The 23,636-nt window shown below is 53.5% G+C and overlaps 1 protein-coding gene across 1 annotated transcript; it reads right to left on the bottom strand.

Annotated features, from left to right (window-relative positions):
- Window positions 1–247: 247 nt before the first annotated feature.
- PHF24 (PHD finger protein 24) lies at window positions 248–22,601 on the bottom strand. The gene is made up of 8 exons (XM_070936030.1): window positions 22,535–22,601; window positions 11,795–12,169; window positions 8,618–8,803; window positions 7,324–7,402; window positions 6,815–7,002; window positions 6,340–6,506; window positions 5,256–5,342; window positions 248–460 (listed from the first exon to the last, which is right to left on the bottom strand). The coding sequence occupies exons 2-8, from the start codon at window positions 12,155–12,157 to the stop codon at window positions 361–363; spliced, it is 1,170 nt and encodes a 389-aa protein (XP_070792131.1). The 5' UTR covers window positions 12,158–12,169; window positions 22,535–22,601; the 3' UTR covers window positions 248–360.
- Window positions 22,602–23,636: the final 1,035 nt, after the last annotated feature.

Here is a 23,636-nt window from a genome sequence, read left to right as displayed (position 1 = left end):
TTCCAGAGGCCGGGATGCTGTCGGAATATCCGGATTCAGAGTCCCTCCAGCTGATCAGAACAAACTGCAAAACCAAAGGGGAAACGGAAGAAACCTGGAAGCTCTGGCATTTTGGCTCCCCAGAGAGGAGGCTGAAGTCACTGATGAAAAGGGGTTGAGGAGGATATCCAGAGGGAGCCCGGAGGGCAAAGGGGCTTCCATCAGCCCTCCTGTGATTGTCCTGGCAGGGGGTGCAGCTCCTGGGGGGCCTCTGGCACTTTGGGGCAGCCAGTCCAATATTTGTCACGATGGCAAGAAGCTCCTTCCTTTGACTCATCCAAGGAGGCCCGTCTGGCCGTCTCCTGGCTCCGCCAAAGGGCCTCACATCGATGGCTTGAGATGGATGGCGGCACTGTTGGGCCGGGCAGCAAGGATGTAGACCGTGCTTTCTCTCAAAAAGGCCGGCCAGGTGACAGTCCTGCTGGGGGCAAAACAGGAGATAACCAGGGTGAGCGTCTCTGGAGAGTCTCAACCCTGCAGGTCAAGGTTGTCCCAAAAGTGCTTTTCCAAGAGACAACTGGACTCTCTTGGGTTTTATTTCGCTTCTCAAGTTCTAACTGACTGGTGGGGAAATAAAGTCAGTCAGAACTGAAGAGGTTTCTGGGATGAGAAATGAAATGTTTTCAAAGAAAAAACCCAAGAAAGTCAAATGATCTTTTGGAAAAGCAGCTTTGGGACAACCAGAAGTGAGATGGAGGCTGGCTCCAGTCCCTCTGCCAAGCAGGGGGAGGGCAGTGCCCAATCTGAGTGATGCCCTATTGCTTGAGGCGAGGGATGCAGGGCCGGAGCTGCGACTGGCCTGGTGCCACCCCCTCTCTCTTCCCCTCCCTCCTCTCTCCCTCTAAGAAAAGCATTTCACAAATAGTGCATCCAGAAAACACTGAAAATAACACACCACACACTCCCCCGGGAGCATTCCCTAAGAGGTAGGTTTTTTTTAATTAAAAAAAAACCCTTTTAAATGTTTTCTTTTGTTGGAAATGGTGCTACCAGACTCCTCCTATCAACACCCTGAGCTCCGTCAGCCTACGACATGCCCCTCAATCAGAAGAGAGCTGGAAGGGATTTGGGAGGTCTTCTAGTCCAAATCCCTGCTTAAGAAGGAGACTCTCTACAATTTGAGACAAGTGGCTGCCCAGTCTCTTTTTAAAAGCACCCACAACTTCCGAAGGCAACTTCGGTTCCACCGATTAGTTGTCCTCCCTGTTAGGAAGTTTCTCCTTAACTCCACGTTGCTTCTCTCCTTGATTAGTTTCCATCTGAAACGTCTTGGTTTGGAGAAGAGGTTGCCCCCCCCTCTTCTTTGTGGCAGCCCCTCAGATACTGGGATGCTGCTATCATGCCACCCACTGGTCCTTCTTTTCCCTGGACTAGTTAAACCCAAATCCTGCAACCCCTCCTTGTATATTTTAGTCTCCAGCCTTTAATCATCCTAGTTGCTCTTCCAAATTCTCAACATTGTTTTTGTAAGGTGGTGACCAAAACTGGAGGCCGTATATTCCAGGTGTGCCCTTGTTAAGGCTTTATAAAGCGGTACTAACCCTTCAGGTGGGTTTCATTCTATGCCTCTGTTTAGGCAACCAAGGATTGGATTAGCTTTTTGGCTGCTGCCACAAATGGCTGGCAGATGTGGCCAACTCCGTTTGCAAGGTGTCTCTAGTTTGAGAGGGTCTCCTTGGGGTAGGTAAAGGTGTGGGATGTTCACCTGATTGCTTAAACTACCAATGGGCCACTGAGTGAGGGAGCAGAGGCGCATTGGTGGTGGTGCACAGATGATGCCATTTTGCTGGCTGGGAACAGAAATCGTTTTTGTCCGGTCTGTGTCTGGCCAAGAGGTGTAAGTAAGTAGCTGGATGGTCATTTACCAAAGGACAACGTAGTTGTGTTAGACAGTGAAAGTGGAGGGATCGACCACAAATTTTACACAAATGATGGGGAGGCAGACCAAGAAAATGAATTTGTGTATCTTTGCATAAAACATGAATTAAACAGGTAATAGGTATGTGCTGGTAGAAAAATATGGGGTGAGATATGCCTGTTATCAGGAGAGATTGTCAAGTGAAGCAAAAATGGTTGGGAACAGGAGTGTCCTCCCACCTCCTTCGTTGCAGGAAATCCTCGACTTATGACCACAATTGAGCCCAAAAGCTCTGTTGCTAAGCAAGACAGTTGTTAAGCACATTTTGCCCCATAGTACAACCTTTCTTGCCACGGTTGTTAAATGAATCATTACAATTGTTAAGTTGGTAACGTGGTTGTTAAGTGAATCTGGCTTCCCCCTTGACTTTGCTTGTCAGAAGGTCACTGCAACGGTTGTTAAGTGTGAAAAAGGTCATAATTCAGTGCCATAATTTTTTCAGTGCCGTTGTAACTTCGAACAGTCACTAAATGAACTGTTATAAGTCGAGGACTATCTATAGAAGAAAGCAGTTGATCAGAAATCCTTTCTAATCCAGTAAAACACGGAGACTCAACAAGTAAACCCCTCCTTCATTTAACAAAAAAGCCTCTTCAGGATTTATTTTTATTTTTATATCAAAGGATCAAAGGATCTTTTGCAGCTCTGTTTGTGGTCCAGCCAGATGCTCTTCCTCCTAGACCAGTGATGGCTAACCTTTTTGCCATCGCGTGCCAAAAACTGGGAGAGTGCGGGGTGGTCACACGCGTGCGTGCCCACACCCATAATTCTATGCCCCCTGCCCCCCCATGCATGTGTGCGCAACCCCCCATGCTCCCCCTGCTTTTGGCATGTGATGGCATTGTGGGCCTGGTAGGTCCGTTTTTTCGCCCTCCCCAGGCTCCAGAAGCTTTCTAGGAGCCTGGGGAGGGCAAAAACAGCCTTCCCCACCTCCCCAGAGGCCCTCCAGAGGCCGGAAACAGCCCGTTTGCCAACTTCCGTTGGGCCCAGAAGGCCCAAAAATCATGCGTGCTGCGTGCTGGAGCTGAGCTAGGACAAGGCTCATGTGCCCACCAATATGGCTCTGTGTGCCACCACAGGCTCGCCAACACGGTCCTAGACTTCGATGCAACTTCGATTGATTAATCACCACCAAGACGAAGGAAGATGCATCCTGCACTTTTGCTGGACACCAGACGCAGGGAGGGAAGTGCCCACAGTGCAAATGGCAGGGTGGTGGTGGCAGAAGGAATTGGACAGCGGGGCAGCCTAGCCTTCTCTGGGTCCCTCCCTGACCGCAGATTCGCAGCTCCAGCAGGAATCCCTTTCTCTGCCTGCCTCCTTCTTGACCACGGCTGCCCGGCTGAGCCAGGTGCCGTCCCTCCCACGCCTCCGAAGATTCTCAGCGTGCTCCGCTGCCAGCTGTTCCCATGGCAACGCCGGTGCCTCATCTCAATTCCTAACGAGGCTGAGCTGATTGCCAGCGCCCGATCCTCTCGCCAGCAGACCCCAAAGGTAGAAGCGGCCACAGGAAGAGAGGCTAGAAGTAGGAGGTTTGTGGGGATTCTGCTGGTGAAATGCTGGCCTCTGGACTGGCTGACGAGCCTGTCCTGGCTCAGCATAACAGAATCACAGAGTTGGAAGGGACCTTGGAGGTCTTCTAGCCCAACCCCCTGCTATACCATTCCACAGAAATGGCTCTCCAGTCTCTTCTTGAAAGCCTCCAGTGATGGAGCAGCCATAACTCCTGGAGACAAACCATTCGGCTGGTTTATTGTTCTCACTGTCAGGAAGGCGGGGTGCTAGGATAACCACCTAATATTCAATATAGAACCACAGCACCACCTAAAGCACTTCATAAGTTGATGAGACCCCCCCCAATAAATGGAATCCAGGTTCCCCCCCCCAAAAAAAAATCTCTTCTAGAAGCCCATTTGTAAGGGCTGGCTCTTTTTCAGCCCACCAGAAGTCATTAGAGAAAAAGTGGATTTGGCTGCAGAATAAATGTTGAATTTGCTGGCTACATCCACGGCATCTTTTCACCCGACTGGGCAAAGCAACTGTCAGTCTTTCAATCACCCTCCTTGTTCCACAAATTGGAAGAAGGAATGAAAGGAAGAGCAGCGATGGCTCAGACCAGGGGTGGGTTCTACTTATCTTTCTGCAAGCGCAGAAGCATTTTCATGACGTAAGGGTCAGTGGGTGGAGCCTCCCGACGGTTTTACTACCGGTTCTATAGAATCGGTGCGAACCGGGAGCAACCCACCACTTGCTCAGACCATCTCTCAGGTGTTCCTTTCTCGGTCAGGAGCTGCGACCCTCTGCTGAACTCTGTCTCTTATTCATGCAGGGCCAGAATGGCTAAGCCAGGGTAACGGAAATAACTCGGTTAGCTAGATTGTTAACTTGATTTGGAGTTTGTGTGTGTAACTGGGTCTTCCCTGATTTCCCTACATGGTTTCCTCCATACCGAGTCTAAACCAGGGCTCTCCAAACTTGGCAACTTTCAAGACTTGTGGACTTCAACTCCCAGAATTCCTCAGCCAGCATTGCTCACTGGGGAATTCTGGGAGTTGAAGTCCACAAGTCTTAAATTTGCCAGGTTTGGAGAGCCCTGGCCTAAACCGAGTCTGGAGACCCTGGTCAAAACTTTACACAAGTCTTGAAAGTTTAAGGACCCCTGGTCTAAGCTCTATGATTCACTGCCGGGAGTTCTTCAGGATTAGGGCAAGACAGAAATATTGCTAAAATCCATATATCCGCAAAGATCTGACTTCATTGGCCTGATGAAGAAATATCTCACTAAAGCCATCCTCACCTGTAACATTATCCAGTATCCTTAACACAAAAGGCTGCTTAAATTCTGCATTTCTTGATTTGGGGAAGAGCTCCCCAAGTGGGCACCGTCTTGGCACTTGAGCTAAAAGCACCCCAGGTGGTACCAGGAGAACAGTCAGGTGGCAAAGTAACCCACTGAGAAGAAGACCGTATTTCTACCTTCCTCCCTTGGGGCAACTCGGCCAATGGGGCTGGCTGGGGCTCTAGACCAACGCCTGGGTTGCTGTTCTGGATTCTCCGGGTAGAGATTCTCCATCCGTTTTGGCTTATTATTCCAATTGACAAGGTACCTGGGCTTGCTTACAACGCAGGGGAAGCTTTCACCGTAGGGGACGTGAGAAAGCTCTTCTCCAGATGTTGCAGTCCAGGGAGAGTGTGGACACCCAGAGGTTCTTTGGCCACGACCCCCTGGCACGCAGCCCTGCCCGGACCCCTCACTGGAAGCCCTGGGGCATCTTTTGGGGAGGGTCTCAGTGCCTACCTTGGTTCCCCTGGCTCTTCTCCGGGCAGCTTTTTGTCCTCCTGCTTTTGGCTGCTGCCTTCAGAGACAGGCTCCGCCTGGCTGGCGCTGAAAGACAACCACACACAGACCCAGGCCCAGGGTTAGGGGTGGGGGGCCAGTCCGGAGAGAGGCCAACCGGATCAGCCAATTGGCTAAAGTCATCCCAGCGTTTGGGGCCGGGGGGGGGGGGAGAGGATATGAAGGCTTCATCCACATGGATCAGGGTGACCTCCCCCACAAAGAAACCAGGCCCCCCTTCTGCCTTGAATCCACTTAGTTCTCGACCTGCCATCAAAAGTGACCGTGGCAATTATGGTCATAAATCACGACCGTTGTAAAGCAGGTCATCAGGTGACCGACTACATTTTATGACCTTTTTTTGTGGTGGTTGTTAAGCAAACACAGCAGTCGTTAAATGAACCCATTGCTGTTTTAATGGAAATCGGAATAAATGCTGGCTTTTGGCAAAAACGTTTTAGATCGCAGTCATGTGACTGGGATGCTGCAAACAGCTGGAAGTGCACTGGTTGCCAAGCAACCACAATGCAGTCATGCCACTGTGGGATGGGGGGAGGGGCAGCGGTCAGAACTTGAGAACTGGGTCTGAAGAACCTTTGGGGAGTCCATAGTAACTTCAAATGGTCATTAAGTGACCAGTTGTTAAGTCAAGGATACCCACATGTCCCGATGGTTTGGGCCTATGGTGGCCCTGCATTGCTTGGTCCAGCTGTGTCTCCAGCTGCCTCCTGCCCTGCTTTGATGGCCCTCCCAGCCCTGGCAGCCCTCAGGGGTCAAGGGAGGGGTCTCCAACCTTGGCGACTTTAATACTTGTGGACTTCAACTCCCAAAAGTGAGGGATTCTGGGAGTTGAAGTCCCTAAGTCTTAAAATTGCCAAGTTTGGCCAAGTGGATCGAGTACGGTGAGAGCTGTGGGGCAGCTTGCCAGGAGAGAGAAAACCAGCTGTCGAAACTGTCCACAGGTGAGGCTTCCTTCCCCTGTCGATGGCCGACCAGCCAGCCACAGGGGCCCAGGTAACCCACCCCTCACCTGCCGAGGTCTTACCTGGCGCTGGAGGAGGCTGCCCCCGGATGCCGTTTTCGGAACCAAGCATGCTGGGAGTGCCGGCTCTGGTCCTGGCTGATGAGCCCATCCCCCTGCTGGTTGAGGGCCAGGAAGGCTTCCCGTGCCCGCTCCCTCTCCTTGCCCGTCAGCAGGTGCAGCAGCCCCTCCTGGGGAGGGAAGCCAAGCAGGAGGTCGCATGGAGGGTGCAGGAAACACCCCCCCCCAATCTTCTTGCTTTTGCAGGGACGGTGGTGCCTTGCTGACTTCTCTAGGTGAGGGCGTGGGGAAAGAGGGCCAGACCCCCTCCCTGCTTCTTTTGGAGGGGGGGTGCATCTTCACAAGGCCTCCCCCCACCCCCAGCTCAGCCCCAGGATTGGGACAAGCCTCTTTCTCTCTGCCTGGAAGCTGAGCTGCTCTGACATTGGGGGGGGGTTCCTTCTTTCTCTGCAGCCCCTTTGGGAGAGACCCCCCCCACCTGCGTGCGCGTTCTCTGCAGCAGCAGCAGGGATTCATGGGAGAGGAAGTCTGTCCAGGTGATGTGGCCCTTCTGCCTGGGGTCCAGGGCCCCAAACTGCAGGGACTGCCGTTCCTTTTCTTCCTTGCTGCTGGGCTGCCCCCCGAGGCCCTTGTAGCGCAAGAAGTCCTCCAGGCTCAGGCTGCTCTCTGTGGATCCCCCCCCCCAAGTCACAGTTAGAGGGGGCACTTTGCTGCCTGGCCTCCCCCAGGGCAAAAAAGCCCCTGCAGGAGCCCCCTTCCCCCAGTGACCTCCCCTCCCACGAGAGAGGAAGCCCCTCCCCCCAATGTGTCCCCCTTTGTCTCTTGGCTGAGACCGGGGTTTGGGGGTCAATCCTCCAGAATCAAACACTTCTCGAAGCAGATGGGGAGGGGTCTCCGCCCTGGGAAGGAGACCCCAATGGGCTGCAATGCCCCTCTGCCTGCCGGTGCTCCACCTCTGCCCTAAACGAGTTGGGGGGGCAGCCTTACCGGGTGCGATGTTGCTCTGCTGGAAGGCATCGGAGAGGGAGCCCATCTCCTCTTCAGTGAGCAGCGAGTTCAGGTTATCCTGTCCGGAAGAAGGGAATGGCCGGAGTTACAACACCGCCGGTCCCGTTTAGGACTGTTTTTCCCACGGTGGGTGAGAAAGGCAGGTGCCTGCTGAGCCCCCTTTGTGGCCAAGGGGCCTTGGGCACCTGGACGGTTTTGCAAACCAGCTTACCTTCTGGATGGGTTACAGAACAGCCTCCCCCACTCCACAGCCTGCCTCGCCCCACTCATTTCCCATGCTGTTTTGTAGCCATGCCCCTCCCCCCGCATTTTCTCTGGAAATTGCCCTGGCCTCCTCCAAACCAGGGGTCGGCAAAGATGGCCCCTTGACCACCTGCGGACTTCAACCCCCAGAATTCCTGAGCCAGCCAGCAAGCTCACAAAGTCAGAAAGGGGAGGGGCGCTGCTGGACCCCCAGCCTCAGACTTTGGAGCCCACAGGCAGTTCTCAAGCAGGAGACCCTCCCCCGCCCCAGACAGGTGGCTGCCCTTAAAAGCCTCCAGTGATGGAGCTTCCACAACTCCTGGAGGCAAGATCAGTCAGGGTTGGGGTTTAAGTCCTCGGTTGCTTCTTCCCTTGGTTATAAAGACCAGATCCCATCCCACGCTCTCCAGGCTCTTCATGAAAGCCTCCAGTGATGGAGCAGCCACCACTCAACTTACAAAGTACATCTAGCGACCGTTCAAAGTTATGACGACACTGAAGAAAGTGACTTATGACCGTTTTTCACACTTACGACCATTGCAGCTTCCCCAGGGTCACGTGATCCAAATTCGGGTTCATATTTATGACACTTGTGGCATCCTGGGATCACGTGATCCCCTTTTGCGACCTTCTGACAAGCAAAGTCCATGGGGGGGGGAAGCCAGATTCACTTAACAACCGTGTTGCTAACTTAACAACTGCGGTGATTTACTTAACAACCGTGACAAGGCAGGCCGTAAAATGGGGCAAAACTCATTTAATAACTTCGCTTCAAAAAACCTTGTGTACCTATATCAGCTATTCCCCCCGCCAAACTTCCCCCAGCTAAATGTCCCTTGTCCCCTCTTCCTATATTCCTGGCCCCCTGCATCTCCTCCCCGCCATTCCCCACCCCCGCCCTACGGGATCCCCCAAGCCCTTCCAAGCACCCCTCCCCCAAAGGGGCCTGGCCCAGCCATGATTCCCTGAGAGAGCAGCCTGGCCCAGGCCCACTGGGGCCCCTCTGCCCCCTTCCAGCCCCACGACTTACGCAGTGGTAGCAGCTCCAGCCGACCGCCGAGTGCGCTGCCTCGATGGCCTCGGAGGCCTCGGCCGGGGAGAGCAGGCCCATGCGCTGCAGGCAGCCGTCGTGGTAGACCTTGGTGCAAACCCGGCAGGGCAGGAGGCTGTCGGCCGTCCACACCTCACATACTTCACACATCTCATCGTTGGTCACCTGCAGGGGGAGGGAGGGCTGGGAAAGATCCGAGAGGAGCCCTCTGGTCCTGAGCCCCCAGCCAATGCCAGTGGGAGAGCCCCTCTTGGGCTTCTGGCACAGCCGAGCCTCTGGACTTTGGATCAGCCAACGCCAAGAAGGAGCAAGGAGAGGAGCAATGGAGTTGGAAGGGAACCTGGAGGTCCTCTAGTCCAACCCCCTGTTCAAGCAGGAGACCCTCTACAATTCTGGACAATCTCTTCTTAAAAGCCTCCAGTGTTAGAGCATTCACAACTTCCAGAGACAAACCGTTCCACTGGTTAAGTGTTCTGTCAGGAAATTTCTCCTCATTTCCAGGTTGAATCTCTCCCTATGGCTTCTTGTCCTGCCTTCAGGGGCTTTGGAGAATAAGCTGACCCCCTCTTCTTTGGGGCAGCCCCTGAGAGATTGGAAGACTGCCATCATGTCACCCCTAGTTCCTTCTTTTCTTTAAACTAGACAAACCCAATTCCTGCAACCGTTCTTTGTATGTTTTAGCCTCCAGCCCCCTCATCATCTTGGTTGCTCTTCTCTGCACTTTCTAGCGTCAAAACTCTTCCTTTTCAGAGCAGGTTCAAAGGATGAAGAGGATGAGGAGGAGGGGAGGAGACCTCGCCCAGGCAGATGGGCAGCAGGACTGTAGGAAGGGCTCAGGATCCCTTCCCGGACAGGAAGTGGAGGGCGCCCGGAGAATATGACTGCTCAAACCAGGGGCCACTAAATCTGCTCCAAAAAGGACAGGGATTAACGATTAGCACCGAACAGAGGGGTTTCTAGGCTCTTCTTGGAGAGGAGCCGCTTTCCTGGACCAGCAGCTCCAGGATCTCAACTGGGGCCTGAGGGTGAGCTCTGTCTGTCCTGGGGAGAAGGAAGCAGTTGGAAGTTGTTCTGATTCTCCCAAGCAGTTCCAGTTGGTTCCACTATTTGTTCTGCCAACCACACGTGATTCCCTCTCTCGTCATGCATCATCACCCCAAAACAGGCCCTTCGCATTTGCCTTTTCAGAATATTCCCCTACCTTGCAACCCCCTCCCCCAAAGGCCGTTCTCTCCTGTGTTAACTAATACCCAGTAGTGCCTTTTCCTCCAGCTGCTTTGGGGTGGAGAACTGCACCAAAATGGGAGAAATTGCTTATTTTTAATAAAACGCACTTTGCTTTGTGTTTGGTCCAGAAAGACTAATTTAAGCAGGTTGACATTCCAAGATAAACCGGAGAGATCTTCGTCTATTCCTCTTCCCACCCCCAACAGCCCTTCAGCTTCTGATGGTGACAGTGAAGAAAAAAAATTTTTTTTTGTTTTTACTCTTGTAATATTTTTGATTGTTTTAGAATTTTAAGTCACCCAGAATCACTTGGTTGATTTGGGCAGCTCCAGAAATGGAAGGAATAAATAAAAGAGGCTGCCCAGCTGTGAACTCGGTCTCTTTAGGGCAGACCTGTCCAGTTTGGCATTTCCAGATGTGCTTGGCAATGAACACTGAAAGCAGTGTATCAGGACTGTGTCATCGGGGAGTGCTGATTCTTTGGAGGGCGGGGGGGCAAACGACCTTTGTTTTACATCTTTCCCTCGGGAGGCTGTTTATTTGCCTCCTCCTGAGCTTCACCTGTTCCAGACGTGACTGAATTTTCTATGAGGCTCCTGGAGAAGCCGCTTCTTCTCCCCGGCCTCAAATACGGGCGAGGAGAGAAAGTTTGCTTTGGGGACTGCGACACTCAGCGTTCACACACCGCTTGGCCTGGCACAACAGTTTGGTCTAAGAGGGGGGTGGGGAGGGGATGAGCAATTTCTGGTGTTGAATGTGGTAGAAATCCGGCTGTTACCTCCCCAGCTTCTGCAGATCTTAATGCAGGCTGGTAAAATCCAAAAGGGAGGTGAAAAGAGGGGAATGGGCTTTGAGGCAAATGCAGTTCAGGGCAAAGACATAAAGGTCGTCTTCGACTTACAACAGTTCATTTAGTGACAGTTCAAAGATACAATAGCACTGAAAAAAATTACTTATGACATCTATTGCATTGCATTCAATTCTACCCGTATAAGGGATGCAGACTGGCGGCATCTCTGAATTTATGCATTACGGGGATTTGAGCCTGCCGTGACTGTTTGGCAAGTGACTTTGAAGTCATGAAGGACAGAATGATGAAAACGGCAACCAGGGTACAAAAATGGGAGAATACATGCTTGGAATCCCCAAGCAAGGAATCCTTGCAAAGAGAAAGAAAGATGCAAATTAGCGGCAAGGCCACAGCTCAGCTCTCTTCGGTTCTGGGAGCTGCGCCTTAAGGGAGAGATGACAGAACTGGGGAAGGGGCTAAAAGGGGCCCAAAGGAAACAATGAGAAGGCTGGCGCAGATCGCCCCCTCCCCCCTTGGAGTAGCTACACAGTCTGGAGAGAAGAAGGTTGGCAAGGCCAGGTCCTCCCCCTGCCCAAAATGTTAAGAAGATTCATGCCAAGCTCACGGCAGAGTCCAGCTATGGGAATCGATGCTGGTCCTTACAGGGATGGCAGCCAATTGTGTGTGTGTGTGTGAAAATCCAGTCTCAAGTGGGTCACATAGGATCTGGCTCTCAAGGACCCTGAGAACTCCCAGGGCTGTTCAGTTACTGGGACACTTCCCAGTTAGCAGAGTCACAGGCTTAGAAGGGACCTTGGAGGTCTTCTAGACCAACCCCCTGGGGCTCAAGCAGGAGACCCTAGGCCATTACCTACACCACTTGCAAGATGGTTGAGAGAGAGAGAGAGAGGAGAGAAGGTGGGCTCTGGCCAACCGGGGCTCTTGGGGGCCTCTCTTTGCCGACTGACACCCCCCTCCCTTGAGGGAAAGGGGTTCCTAAGGACACCTGGACAAGAGGGGGCGGGTCCTGAGACCAGCAGGTGCAGGAACGCCCCGCCCACTTGACTTTACCGCTCCTCCGATCTTGGGTCGGTCTCAGGTACAGCCGCCCCCTCGGGAAGGTCGGGTGGGGAGCTCACCTGCTCGCGCTGCTCCAGGCTGATCTCCAGCCGCTCCTCCTCTTCGCGCGGCGGCCGGACGGGACGGACCAGGGCCGGGGGCGAGAAGCAGCCGGGCCGGTCCAGGTCTTCGGGTTCCACGCCGCGCCCGTCCCGCAGCCTCGCCCAGGCGGCGCTCGGGGTCCTGCTGCCCCCCGGCGCCTCCTCCTCGTCGCGGAGCTCTTGCACGGCGTGCTCTTCCAGGGTCCCGCGGCGGCTGGCGGCCCCCTCGGCCGGGCGCTTGGCGGCGGGCCGTTCCCGGAGCCCGTCCTTGAAGGCCGAGACGGCCAGGCTGACCTTCTGCACCTGCTCCACCGTCTGCCGCCGGGACATCAGCACCCCCATGGCTCCCCTCACCTGCCGAGACAGCCAGCGCGGCCCGTCAGCGCCCTTGACTCCCCGGCCGGCCGGGCTTCCAAGCGCAGCGCCCCACCGCAGAGGAGCCCGCTAGGACGACGTCGCCCGGCCGGCTCCCTTGGAGCTCTTGCCGGGCAGCCGCCTGCCTTCGCTCCCGGAGAGCAACGCCTGGCAGGTCCTTCGGGGAGGAGGCGGGGCACCTGCCGCAGCCCCTCCCCCCCGCTGGACACTGAACTTCAGCGGACACCCAAAGACGGGCTGGGGGGGGCTGTGCAGGACCAGGGACTGCAGTGGTCTGGGGGCGTTCCACCTGGGGGGGGCTCTGGCTGGCAGAGGAGACCCAGAGACCAAGAGAAGGAAGCTGGCAGGACGGCTCCCCTTGCAAAAGCTGCTTCAGGAGGCCTGGGGGAAGGTCACTCCCCACTTCCTGGAGTTGCCTTATTTATTTACACCCACACCCACACCCCCAACTCCAAGAACTGGGGAGTCAAGGGCCCCATCTTCTCTCCTGGGCTTCTTGGTTCCCTTGGAGTTGCTCCCCCCAGCAGACGCCTCCTCCTCCTCCTCCCATTGAACGACAAAGGTCCCGTATTCAAGGCAGTGGCCAGCTCACCTTAGTGCAAAGGCAGGCTGGGGGAGGGGGAGGGGGAGCAGCAGGAACGGTCAGAGAAGCTCTTGGTCTTCCCCTTACCGGACACTTCCTCCCCAGCAAGTCAACCGTTTGCCATCCTCAATCACGTTCGCTTTTTTCTTGGGAGGATAAAAATCCCGTTTACAAGACAATAACCATCAAAAGGGGACACATTAGAATTCAGAAGACCGGAGTTGGAAGGGACCTTGGAGGTCTTCTAGTCTAACCCCCTGCTCTAGGCTATTTCAGACAGGTGGCTGTCCAGTCTATTCTTGAAAAGCTCCAGTGATGGAGCACCCACAACTTCTGAAGGCTGTTTGGAAGATGCACACGTGGATATATAAAAGGCCTAATAAAAATTCCGAACAAAAAATGTTCACCTCCTTGAAATAAAAAGAGGGTCACTTGCAGAGGGAGAAAGAGGGCAGAGGAGCCAGGCCTGGTTCAGGGTGACGGAGGTTCGAGAGGAAGGCTAAGAAGATCTCAGAAAGTTTGAGTGAGGAAAGAATTGCATCCAAATCTTTGCTGCTGTTCAGGGAAGGCAAGAGTATGAGAAGAGGCAGGAGAAGGCTCACTCTTCCCCAGCGAGGAAGCCCAAGTGCAGGACTGAAGCTTGACAGAAACACAGTCAAGGACATTTCTTTATTTTTACTCAGTTTAGAGCTTCACAACCAGAAGAACCGCTGCCTGCTGAAGGAACCAGCTGATCTCCTGGACAAGCCTTTACCTATTATCTTTGAGAAGTCCTGGGCAAACGGAGAAATGCCAGATGATTCAAAAAAAGCAACTGTCACTTTATCTTCAAAAGGAGGCTCTGCAGACCAGTCAGTCTGAAGTTAAAGTCTAATGAACAGATCATGAAATGGTTATTCCAAAGTACCTTTAAAATGATGGAGTGATTACTAAAAATTGGCATGGATTCGTCAGGAACAAGTCTTATTCACTCAACCTTTTATTGTTTCTCTGTTTTTACTGCTTTATTTATTGTTTTTTTTCATTATTGTGAGCGACTCAGAATAACTTAAGATGGATGGCCAGACAGATCTTTTAAATCAATCAATCAATCAATCAATCAATCAATCAATCAATCAATTAAATAAATAGCCCTTATCTCATTTTTTTAAATTAGGAGATTCCTTAATACAACGCTGTAAATTGGAGTCCTAGGGAACACCATCCAAATACTTTGAACCAACCAAAAACCCTGCCTCATAATTAGTGCTCCTAATTAAGAGCACTTAAATGTAGGTGGATGGTATGACATTAAGTAGATACATAGCTGGTTTTAAAAATCAAACTTCAAGAGTGCTTATTAATAGCTAATCCTTAAATTGGAGAGCCATGTCAAGCAGAATGGGAGAACTCGCCCTGGCCAACTTCCTGAAGCCAATCGCTACGAGGACAACTCGTTGCAGGACATTATGACATGGGATGACTCAAAAGAGGGACAAGTGAATTGCAGCTCACCTCAGAGTCAAGAACATCTACCTGGAGAAGGTTCAAACCTAAAGCAAGACAAAGCCCACTGCAATCCACTTGTCCTTTTTTGGAGTTATCTGCTCCCTGTTGAATTGCTGCGTGATGAGTTGTCCTCGCGGTGACTTGGCTGGGGCGAGTTGTCCTACCTAGACCTTATCAAGAGGCTGGCCTGAGGACCAAGCCAAGTCTTCCACTCTTCCCAACTTGGAAGGGATGTTCCCTGCATGCAAGTGACAGAAGACTGGGTGGCAGGAATAAAATTCAGGAAGATCTTGATGGGGTACAGAAAAGAGCTGAAAGTAAGCGAATGAAATGGAACAGCAGCAAAGGAACAAGTCAAGTGCAGAGGTCCAGGATGAGGAATCCTTGAAAAAGTGACTTGGAATTGTAACTCAACATAAGCTTCATATAGGCCAACTGCCAAGAATGGCAAAAAAGGCAGACTCAAACCCAGTTTGCCCCATGGGAAGGACAGCCTCTAAATCTCGGGAAGCCTCTGTGCTTTTCTCTTCTGCTTTGGTCAGACTAGACACCGTGGCTGGAGATGGATCCAGAGAAATGAAGGTGGGTTCAGAGAAGAGCATGAAGGATGATCAAGGGGCTTGGTAGAAACTTCATACTATCTTATGAAGACAGCGAGAGAAAGAAATGGATAACGCTTCGTCTAGAAAAGAGAAGATCAAGAAACACTCAAATGATGGCATTCAAAAATGCCATCATTTCAGGGAACCGAAGTGAGAGTGAGGAACTTGGATTGAAGGCAGATATTGCAGTTGAGGAAGAGATGAAGCCTCGGTAGATCTAATGCCGTCTCTCTTTTCAGCATCTTTACTGAGCAGCTGCTCTTGATATCCTTCATCTCCTGAATCCGGTCATCAGGCTGCCATTATGGCCCAACATAATAAAGTCCATCATCCTACTGAACTCTTCCCTCTTCCTTCCATTAATCCCTGCTCTGTAACAAGAAACTCCACTAACAGAGAACATTCTGGGAAGACCAAGAAAGAAGGTGAAAGAAATAAGCATGCATATAATTCAAACCGCAGGGATTGCATTTGGCTGAAGTCTCATGCTGAAAAACTGGAGAAAGCTAAAAATAAATAAATAATCAGATTTGGTTTCAGCAGGTTTGGCCCTCCAGATGACATCTGGAATATGCTTTCCAGTTTTGGTCACTACTTTATGAAAAAGATGTTGAGACTTTGGAAAGAGTGCAGAGAAGAGCAACAAGATGATGAGGGGCCCCTGGAGACTAAAACCTATGAAGAAGGGTTGCAGGAATTGGGTACGTCTAGTTTAATGAAAAGAAGGACTGGGGTGACCTGATAGCAGCATTCCAGTATTTGAGGGGCTTCTACAGAGAAGAGGGGGTCCACCTATTCTCCAGAGCACCAGAAGGCAGGACAAGAACCAACGGATGGAAACTCATCAAGTAGAGAAGCAACCTGGAATTAAGGAGAAGCTTCTTAACAATGAAGACAATTAACCAGTGGAACAGCTTGCCACCAGAAGTTGTGGGTGCTCCATCATTGGAAGCTTTTAAGAAGAGTCTGGACAACCATTTGTCTGAAATTGTATAGGGTCTCCTGCTTGAGCAGAGGGTTGGGCTAGAAGACCTCCAAGGTCCCTCCCAGCTCTATTATTCTGTATTCTGATGTTACCCTGAAGATTGGTGAGTTCAAAAATAATAATAATAATAAACCATACTTGGTTTCCGTGACTAGAAAGTGTAAAATCAAGATCATCTCCTTCCCCATCCGTAGTCTGAGGTTGCCTTAGTTGGCAAAAATAGAAGTGGAGGCAATTTTATGCGAACCAAAGCATATCAATGTGACCCAGTTGCATAGTTTACGGAGAAATTGGCCGGATCCCTGCTTTGTGTATTCTTCAGCACAATGAGTGAGCCTTTAGCCAAGACAATGTCCCACAGTATTTCATAGCTGATAGCAAATAGATGGTTTCCCTCCTGCCATCTGTCACATTCATTCATTTTATACGCTCAGCTTCGGTCTTGAGAGTCATGAGGGAATTTATAGGGCTGCTCAGAGAGTCAGCAACCTGAAGACACTCTAGGATAGGGGTCTCCAACCATGGTGACTTTAAGACCCCTGGCTGGCTGGGGAATTCTGGGAGTTGAAGTCCACAAGACTTAAAATCGTCAACATTGGACATATGTAGGAGATCTAGGAGAAGAGCGGTGTTAGTCTATAGCAGGGGTGTCAAACTTGATTTCATTGAGGGCTGCATCAGGGTTGTGTTTAACCTGGGGGGGGTGGCCAGGGGGGGCATGGCCATCTTGATGTCACTTGTGTCAGGAGCACCTGCGGTGGCCAAGTGCTAAGGCAGGACATCCCTCAGACCGCCCTCCCTCTCATTATAATAATCTCCTTCCTTCCTTCCTTCCTTCCTTCCTTCCTTCCTTCCTTCCTTCCTTCCTTCCTTCCTTTTCTTTTTTCCTTCCTTCCTTCCCTTCTTCCTTCTGTCTTCATTCTCCTTTCTTCTTCCTTCCCCTTTCTGTCAGCCCAGCTGAGGTTTATTTTTCCAGTCTTTATGGAAGCTGACACTTTCCTTATTTTGCCTTCCTTGCTCTCTTCCCATCTTCCCTTCTTTATTTTTTCCTCTCCTCTCCTCTTTCCCTTTCTCCTTTCCTGTCTCTCCTTGTATGCTCAAATGCAAAAGGGGAAACATTTCTACTTTTGTTTTGTTTTTAGTTTGTTTTGCTAGCCCTCTGCCAGCGAAAATGGAGTTTGGGGTATGTGTGTGTCACACGTGGCTCTCCGGACCTCTGTTTTTGCTGGCAGAGGCACTGTGGGCCGGTCCTTTGCTGTTTCCAGGGTGGTCCCGAGCGCCAGATCTAAGCACCCCACGGAGCCGGATCTGGCCCGTAGGCCTTGAATTTGACACCTGTTTGATAGTAACCAAAAATCTTTTAATCTGGAAAACCTTTTCCAAGGAGCAAATTGTATTAAATAGCATAAGCTTATGTCAGCAGCAGCTCACAAAAGATTATGCACTTTAATATAATTTGTTAGACTCAGTCTGTGCCTCCCCCCTCCCCCCCGCCCAATCAACCTGAAATGTCTTTTGCAATGGTGCCAATTGCTCCAGATATCCCCCCCTCCCCCGGCACTCAAGGGTGTGAAACAGCCGGTCCTGTGAGAATCTCCATGGAAAGACATTGACAAGAATGTGAAGATTTAAGGTCCAGAGGTTTTTCCCACCTAAACCGAAGATGGTGGTGAATCAGGAGAGAGTGTCAAGGATTTATCCTATGGCAGCTTTCTCCAGCTTTCTCTAATCTCTGGATTACAAGTCCCATGACCGCAGCCAGGATGCCCAAAACGAAGTCATAAAAACATGGCATTTTCAAGATTCATGGGAATAACTGACCAGGATCAAATTCCAGACAGGGCAGAACTGAAGGATGCAGGCCAACGATAGTCTGTCTGGATGCTGATCCCGGTTCTCTGATTTTTCTCTTCTCCCGGTGAGGAGGAGCTAACAGAACCACAGAGCTGGAAGGGACCCTGGAGGTCTTCCAGTCCAACCCCCTGCTCAAGCAGGAGACCCTCTACCATTCCAGACAAGTGGCTGTCCAGTCTCTTCTTGAAAACCTCCGGTGATGGAGCCCCCCCAACCTCTGGAGGGAAGCCGTTCTGATGGTTAATTGTTGGTATTTTTACTAGGCAAACATTTACCACACCTGCTTTTGCAGATGAGTGCACACTGGTCACAATCCTGTTTGATCTCACCCCTACACTTTTGATCCAATCCATGCTAACTTTTTTCTTCCTGCACTCGGGCCTTTACCCAATTCCCCCACACCCACCATGCTGCTTCCCCGCCCATCCCATGAGCAATTTAATCTGGGGAGGCTCAGCTCATTTGCAGTCACACCAAGAACTTGCACAAGCTGCTCCTTCAGACCCCTCCCTCATTTGGCATTCTCTGCACCCCTCCTGCTTTGCTAACTGCACGGCATTTGGGTGCAATTGGCTCTCTCTTTGGTTGCCAGGGAAACCCAGAATCCCACCTCTACAATTTGGCAGGTGAGCTCCATGAAACATTTATATCTGCTTAAAACATCCCTTCTCTTGCTGGTTGACAATGGACCTTCCTGGACTTAAAATCACCAGCTGAGCCATGGAGGCTGTCCTGCCCAGTGTCACTGCTGTGCCATCGGCCAAGGGGCCCCTTCTCTTTGCCCATAAGGGCCAGTCTCTTATGGCACAATATTCTGGCAACTGAGAATGGGGTTCAAATGAAATGAATGCAGTTCTCCCTTTTTAAACCCATTGGAAAGGTTCAGAATCCAGAAATCTCTCATTGCAAGCCACGTGGGCCCTGGTCTGGGGCACCCACTGGATGCCAGGGCTGCCACGAGAACCAGACTCACAGAGGAAGGAGTGAGTTGGCCTCCCCTCCACCTGCTGAGAGAGCAGTTATGTGCGTGGAGCCCAAAGCCGGTGCTGTGATGTTCAGTGGGGTTTGTCTTTGATGGCTGCAATCCCTGAGGAGCAACTACAGGTGACTCATTCGGTGAACAAGAATCAAACCTGGCTTGCAGATGTCATGCAGGATGCTAAACATGCCAAGATGTAGAAGCTGGAGAGTGTGAAATGGGCACCCGGGCCTGCCTTTGAGTACCAATCCCCTAAAAGCTGAATTAATGAGTCCCAATGTTGTCGTTCTGGAAATCAGAGCCCTAACCGGGGGGGGGGGGCAGAGCCCCGGCTGCCTCCCTTCCCTCAGTCAGATGCTTGAGGGACTCTGAGGAGATGCCACTGCCCAGAAGCCACAGCCACAACTGGGAGTCTTTTGGTGGGACAGAAAGGTGCACGAAGCAGGAAGACCCGAGTTCCAGCAGGTGTTGTCTGAAGGTGCGGCCTCCCCTGCAAGGAACCGGCTCTTCCTCCAGAAGGTGCTCTAGGCAGAGAGATCCTCCCCCCTCCTTCAGAGGCCCCTCCAGCTCCAAGCTCAGTCCAGAGACCTTCTTGAGGGGCCCTTAGGGCTCTCTGAGCTTGGTTGTTTTTTTTTGCAGATGTTTCATTACCCAGCTAGGTAATTTCATCAGTGCCAGAAAGGAGTTGCGAGGAGAAGGACTGTAGGGTCCTTAATGATCTGAGCTGGATGGTTTTCTTGCAGATGTTTCATGACCCAAACTAGGCAGCATCACCAGTGATGATGCTGTTCCCTAGTTGGGTGATGAAACATCTGCAAGAAAACCACCAAGCCCAGAGAGCACCAAGGACCCCTCATTTCTCCCCTGAGCTGCAGACATTTCCCTTCATTAGAGACCATCCTGGTCCCTAGACGTGACAGGGCAGAAATAAGTCTCTGGAGCTGATCCTGCTGCCAGGCTCTGAGTCTGCCAAGGGAGCCTCTTCTCCCGCCTCTTCCTGCCCACCCTGGGCTGGGCCCTCCGTCTAGAGTGAGGCCTGCCCAGACCGGGTGCTGCTCCTGGCATCTCTGGTTAAAAGAGGGCTTGAGTGCTGGGTTGCCATTGCTACGCCAGCCTCCCAAGAGATCTGCCTGGTAGTATTGTTTCGACAACAGCGAGACGACCCTCCTGATCAGATTAAGCCAAAGCTGTGCTGGAAGGCTGCCAGTTGGGCATCGCGTTGTAGGGGTGCCCTGCACTCCATTCACAAAAAGCAGCGACGGGCAAAAAGGGGGTCAGGCAAGGCAAATCCCCTCAAGAAGGCTTGAGCCAGCAGGTGCCCACAGCAGCAGCAACATCCATGCCCCAAACTCCCAGCAGTGGTGTGGCCACGCCTCCTTCCTCCCCATTAGACAGCCCATTAGCCCCACATTCAAAGGGGGAGCGAAAGAGGCAAGTGTGCCTGTTATACTTTTCCACTCACTTATGATCTCCTGGATCACCTGGATGGTGATGGGTGGTGGAGGAAGCGGAGAGGAGGGGGCTCCGAAGAGAGGGGAGGTGGCCCACAAATGGAAGGAGAGAGAGAGAGAGAGAAGGGAGAGAAGAGAGAGAAAGGGAGAGAGAGAGTCATAGAACTATGTGTATCTTAATGGAGAGAAGGGATTTCTTCCAGCTCCAATTCAAGGTGTGGTTGTCTTTACTTTCAAAGCCCTTCACAATGTGGGTCGAGGGTTTCAGAGGAGCTGACTTACCCCAATGGGACCGACCTGCCCCACTTGTTCCAATGGGTGGAGCAGATCCCAACTGCTAAAGGATTTTGGCTAACGGGGTCCAGGAGAAGAGCCTTCCTTGCCGGGGGCCCCACCCCACCCTCGGAGATATTTTCCTGCTGGAGGTGAGATCTGACCCAGACCTCCTGACCTTCCGGAAGAGTCCGAAAACTTGGCTCTGCCGTTTGGTCTGGGGCGCCTTCAGGGACCCACTATGTTGGGGGTGGCCGATCCGGTAGAGAAGACCCCCACCCCCAGGCCACCCGTCATCTTGGTTTGTAGGTTTTCTATTTAGCTCTCCTAATTTTAATTGATTGCATTACCTTTTTAAACTTTTAATTATATTGTAAGCCACCCAGAGTCGCCATATTGCTGATGGGCAGCCTAAAAAATTCAATAAAACAAACAAATAAATTGTTGCACTGGCCTACCAACGTTAGGGGGAACCTTAAAAAGTACCGAAAGGGCTCTGCAGATGTTCCCGTGCCCCCTCCCGATTCTCCTACACGGACGGAGAGATTCTGGTTCCTCTGAGCGCCAGCTGAGGGCAGAAGAGATGCCAAAGTATCTGAGATCAGCCAAAGGGCAGAGATGTAGCTGGCCTAGGTGGGTGTGGCAGCTTCCCTACTTGCCTCCTGGCTCAGCAAAGCTGCCCTCGGGCATCGCCCCAGCACATTGTCTGAGCCACCCATATGGGGAGGGGGGCCAGGCGATGGGAGTTATTGTCTTTCGGTGCTGGTTTGCATGCAACGCCTGGATGGTTTTAGCCCATCTTAGCTGCCCAGAGTGGCCTGGCAAATAAATCAGTAAAATCACAGGAATGCCAACCGTCGCATGCCTCGTCTGCCACGATACCCTCCCCCTCCCCAAAGATGCCAGATGCGTTCTTATCACACAAACGGTTCTCCACAAAGCCTTTTCCGAAGGTGTTGGGAACAGAGGCCCAGACCCAGTGACTCACAACATTGGAGCCCATTCCTCCCCTCTCTGCCCCCCCCCACTGCCTCCATTTGGGGACCTGATATCTGAAGAAAAAGGCTCTGGCCACCAACGGTTTCTAACACTTTGGGAGGGCGGTGAACGCAAACGGCACATTTTAGTGACCAGGATGGTCAACCTTCCCCCCCACCCCCAAGTCCGGGGAGGGGGGGCAAAGCTTCTTTGCACATGTCCCAAGGGGCTTCTCTGGTCTTCCTCTGGGGCTGCCCCAGCCTTTCCCACCCGGAGGATGAATCTCAGCGCAGGTGAGTCCTCGGTGGCCTAAGAACACCTTTTGCCAGTCGGGGGCGGGCTCTTCCCTGGCAGGGAGCCCGTGCGCCATTTTCCAAGGAATTCTTGTGGTGCCCGGCGGAGAAAAAATTCCTTCCCCTGCTTTGGAGGCATCCAGTTGTGTAGATACAACCCGGAATGGGCCGGGCCTTTGAACCAACAGCTCCTGCTCCGGGTTTTTGCATCGAATAGGCGGCTGCTGCATCCCCCCCCCCATCTTGGCTTGTGCCTCGCCCCTCCCCCACCCCCCGCAGCCCCGGCCACTTTGAAAGAGAGTCTGGAATTGGCCCTGCCGCCCCCTCCCCCTCCCCCCATTTGCACCGTCTGCTCAGCTCCCCCTCAGGAATCCAGGCGGGGGGGAGGGGGCACCTCCAGCCCTTAGCCCGCACCTTCCTCTCTTGCCCCGCACGGCTGGACCCCGCGTCGCCTGCTCCGCCCGCCCGCAGGTACAACACCCCACCCCACCCCATCGAGAGCCTTGCTGGGCTTGCGGGATGCGGAGCTGCCCTGGAGAAGCGACGCGCCAGCCTTTCCCGCTCCGGGCAGAATCTCCCGGATCGCCCGCGACGCTTCCAGGGGCCACCGCCGTCCAGGAGGCCCGTGCGGGAGGGGGGGGGCTCGGCTTGATCATTTCTGGGGCGGCCGTTGGACTCTCCCCGCAGGCGGGGGCTTTCCAGGCAGCGGCCGGGGAGAGGGGAGGGAGCTGTCCAGCGGAAGGCTCCCCTCTGCGGGGAAGGCGGGGGCAGAGGGGGGAGGCCCGTTTCTCCTGCCCCCCCGGCCCGGCCCTCGCTGGCCGCAGCCCAGCCCAGCCCAGCCCAGCCCCGCACGCTCACCTGAGGCGCCCCGACCGCGCCGGCTCCTCTCCTAGCGAGCTGCCCGCCTCCAGCCCATGCCGCCGCCGCCGCCGCCGCCAGGAAAGGCCCCGAAGCTGCGCTGCCCGGGATCCAGGCGCTGCCGCAGGGGGAGGGCAGGCGTGGCTGGCTGGACGCTGCCCGGAGCGCGAGGCTGGCACGAGGCGGAGGCGGAGGAGGAGGAGGAGCCGCCCCTCGCCCGCCCGCCGGCTTTTCCCAACGCCGCAGCCCCGGGAAGCGCCCGCCAAGAAGCCCCGCCCCGCGCTCGCTCAGCCGCCGCACCCGAAGCGGCGGCTGCCACCCCCGGCAGGGCCACCCCGGAGCGCCGCTCCTCCGTCGCGGGGCGTTGGGCAGGCCGGGTCAGGCTCCCAGCCGGCCTCCGGGGTCCCCGCCCGCCCCCCCCCCCCAAGGCTCGCCCACTGGGTCTTAAGGGGGGCAAGCAGCGCCAACCAGGCTCCTGCCTTGGAAGCCCTTACAATGGGGCGGGGGTCTCTCCGCCTGGCTAAGTAGGACTGGCTCCAAGGAGATGGGGGGACCGCGCGGCCCCCCACCCCAGCCGGCTGTGCTCTAAGCCCTCATTGTGGCTCCTTGAAAAGCACCTCCCCCCCCCCCCCCCCGCTCGGGCTCCTGAGGAGGCAGGGTGGGGCTGCAGGTGTCCTGGTTGACCCAAGGGGGCCTGGGGTGGGGGTGATTTCCCCCTCCCCTCTCCTGTGAAATGGCTTTCTCCCACTTGCCTTGGGAGTGGAGTGTCCTGTCCTGGACAGGGGAAGAGCCCACCCGGCCCCCTTCCTGGATGACTGGGCCTTCAGCTGGGGCTCCCCGTCTTTCCCCCCAGAACCAGCCCCTCAGGCCAGGAGAACTGGTGGCTATGGGGCAGAGAAAAGCAGCCCTTGTCCCCACTCAGCAGGTGGATCCCTTTTGGCACCCACTTAACTCATGGAGCAGCACAGATTGCGGTGGCCTCTCTCTCTCTCTCTCTCTCTCTCTCTCTCACACACACACACTTTAGCCAGTGTCCCTGCCCAGCTTGCTTGTCCTGGACAGCTGGTGCCAGGTTCCCAAGAAACGCCCTGCCTCCATGCGT

The sequence above is a fragment of the Pituophis catenifer genome, unplaced genomic scaffold (genome assembly GCF_029215685.1).
Source record: "Pituophis catenifer annectens isolate HBS135680 unplaced genomic scaffold, rPitCat1.0.hap2 SCAF_2, whole genome shotgun sequence".
In the NCBI taxonomy this organism is placed as follows: Eukaryota; Metazoa; Chordata; class Lepidosauria; order Squamata; family Colubridae; genus Pituophis; species Pituophis catenifer.
Note: the sequence above shows the minus strand (reverse complement) of the source record. Positions and strands in the feature narration are given on the sequence as shown.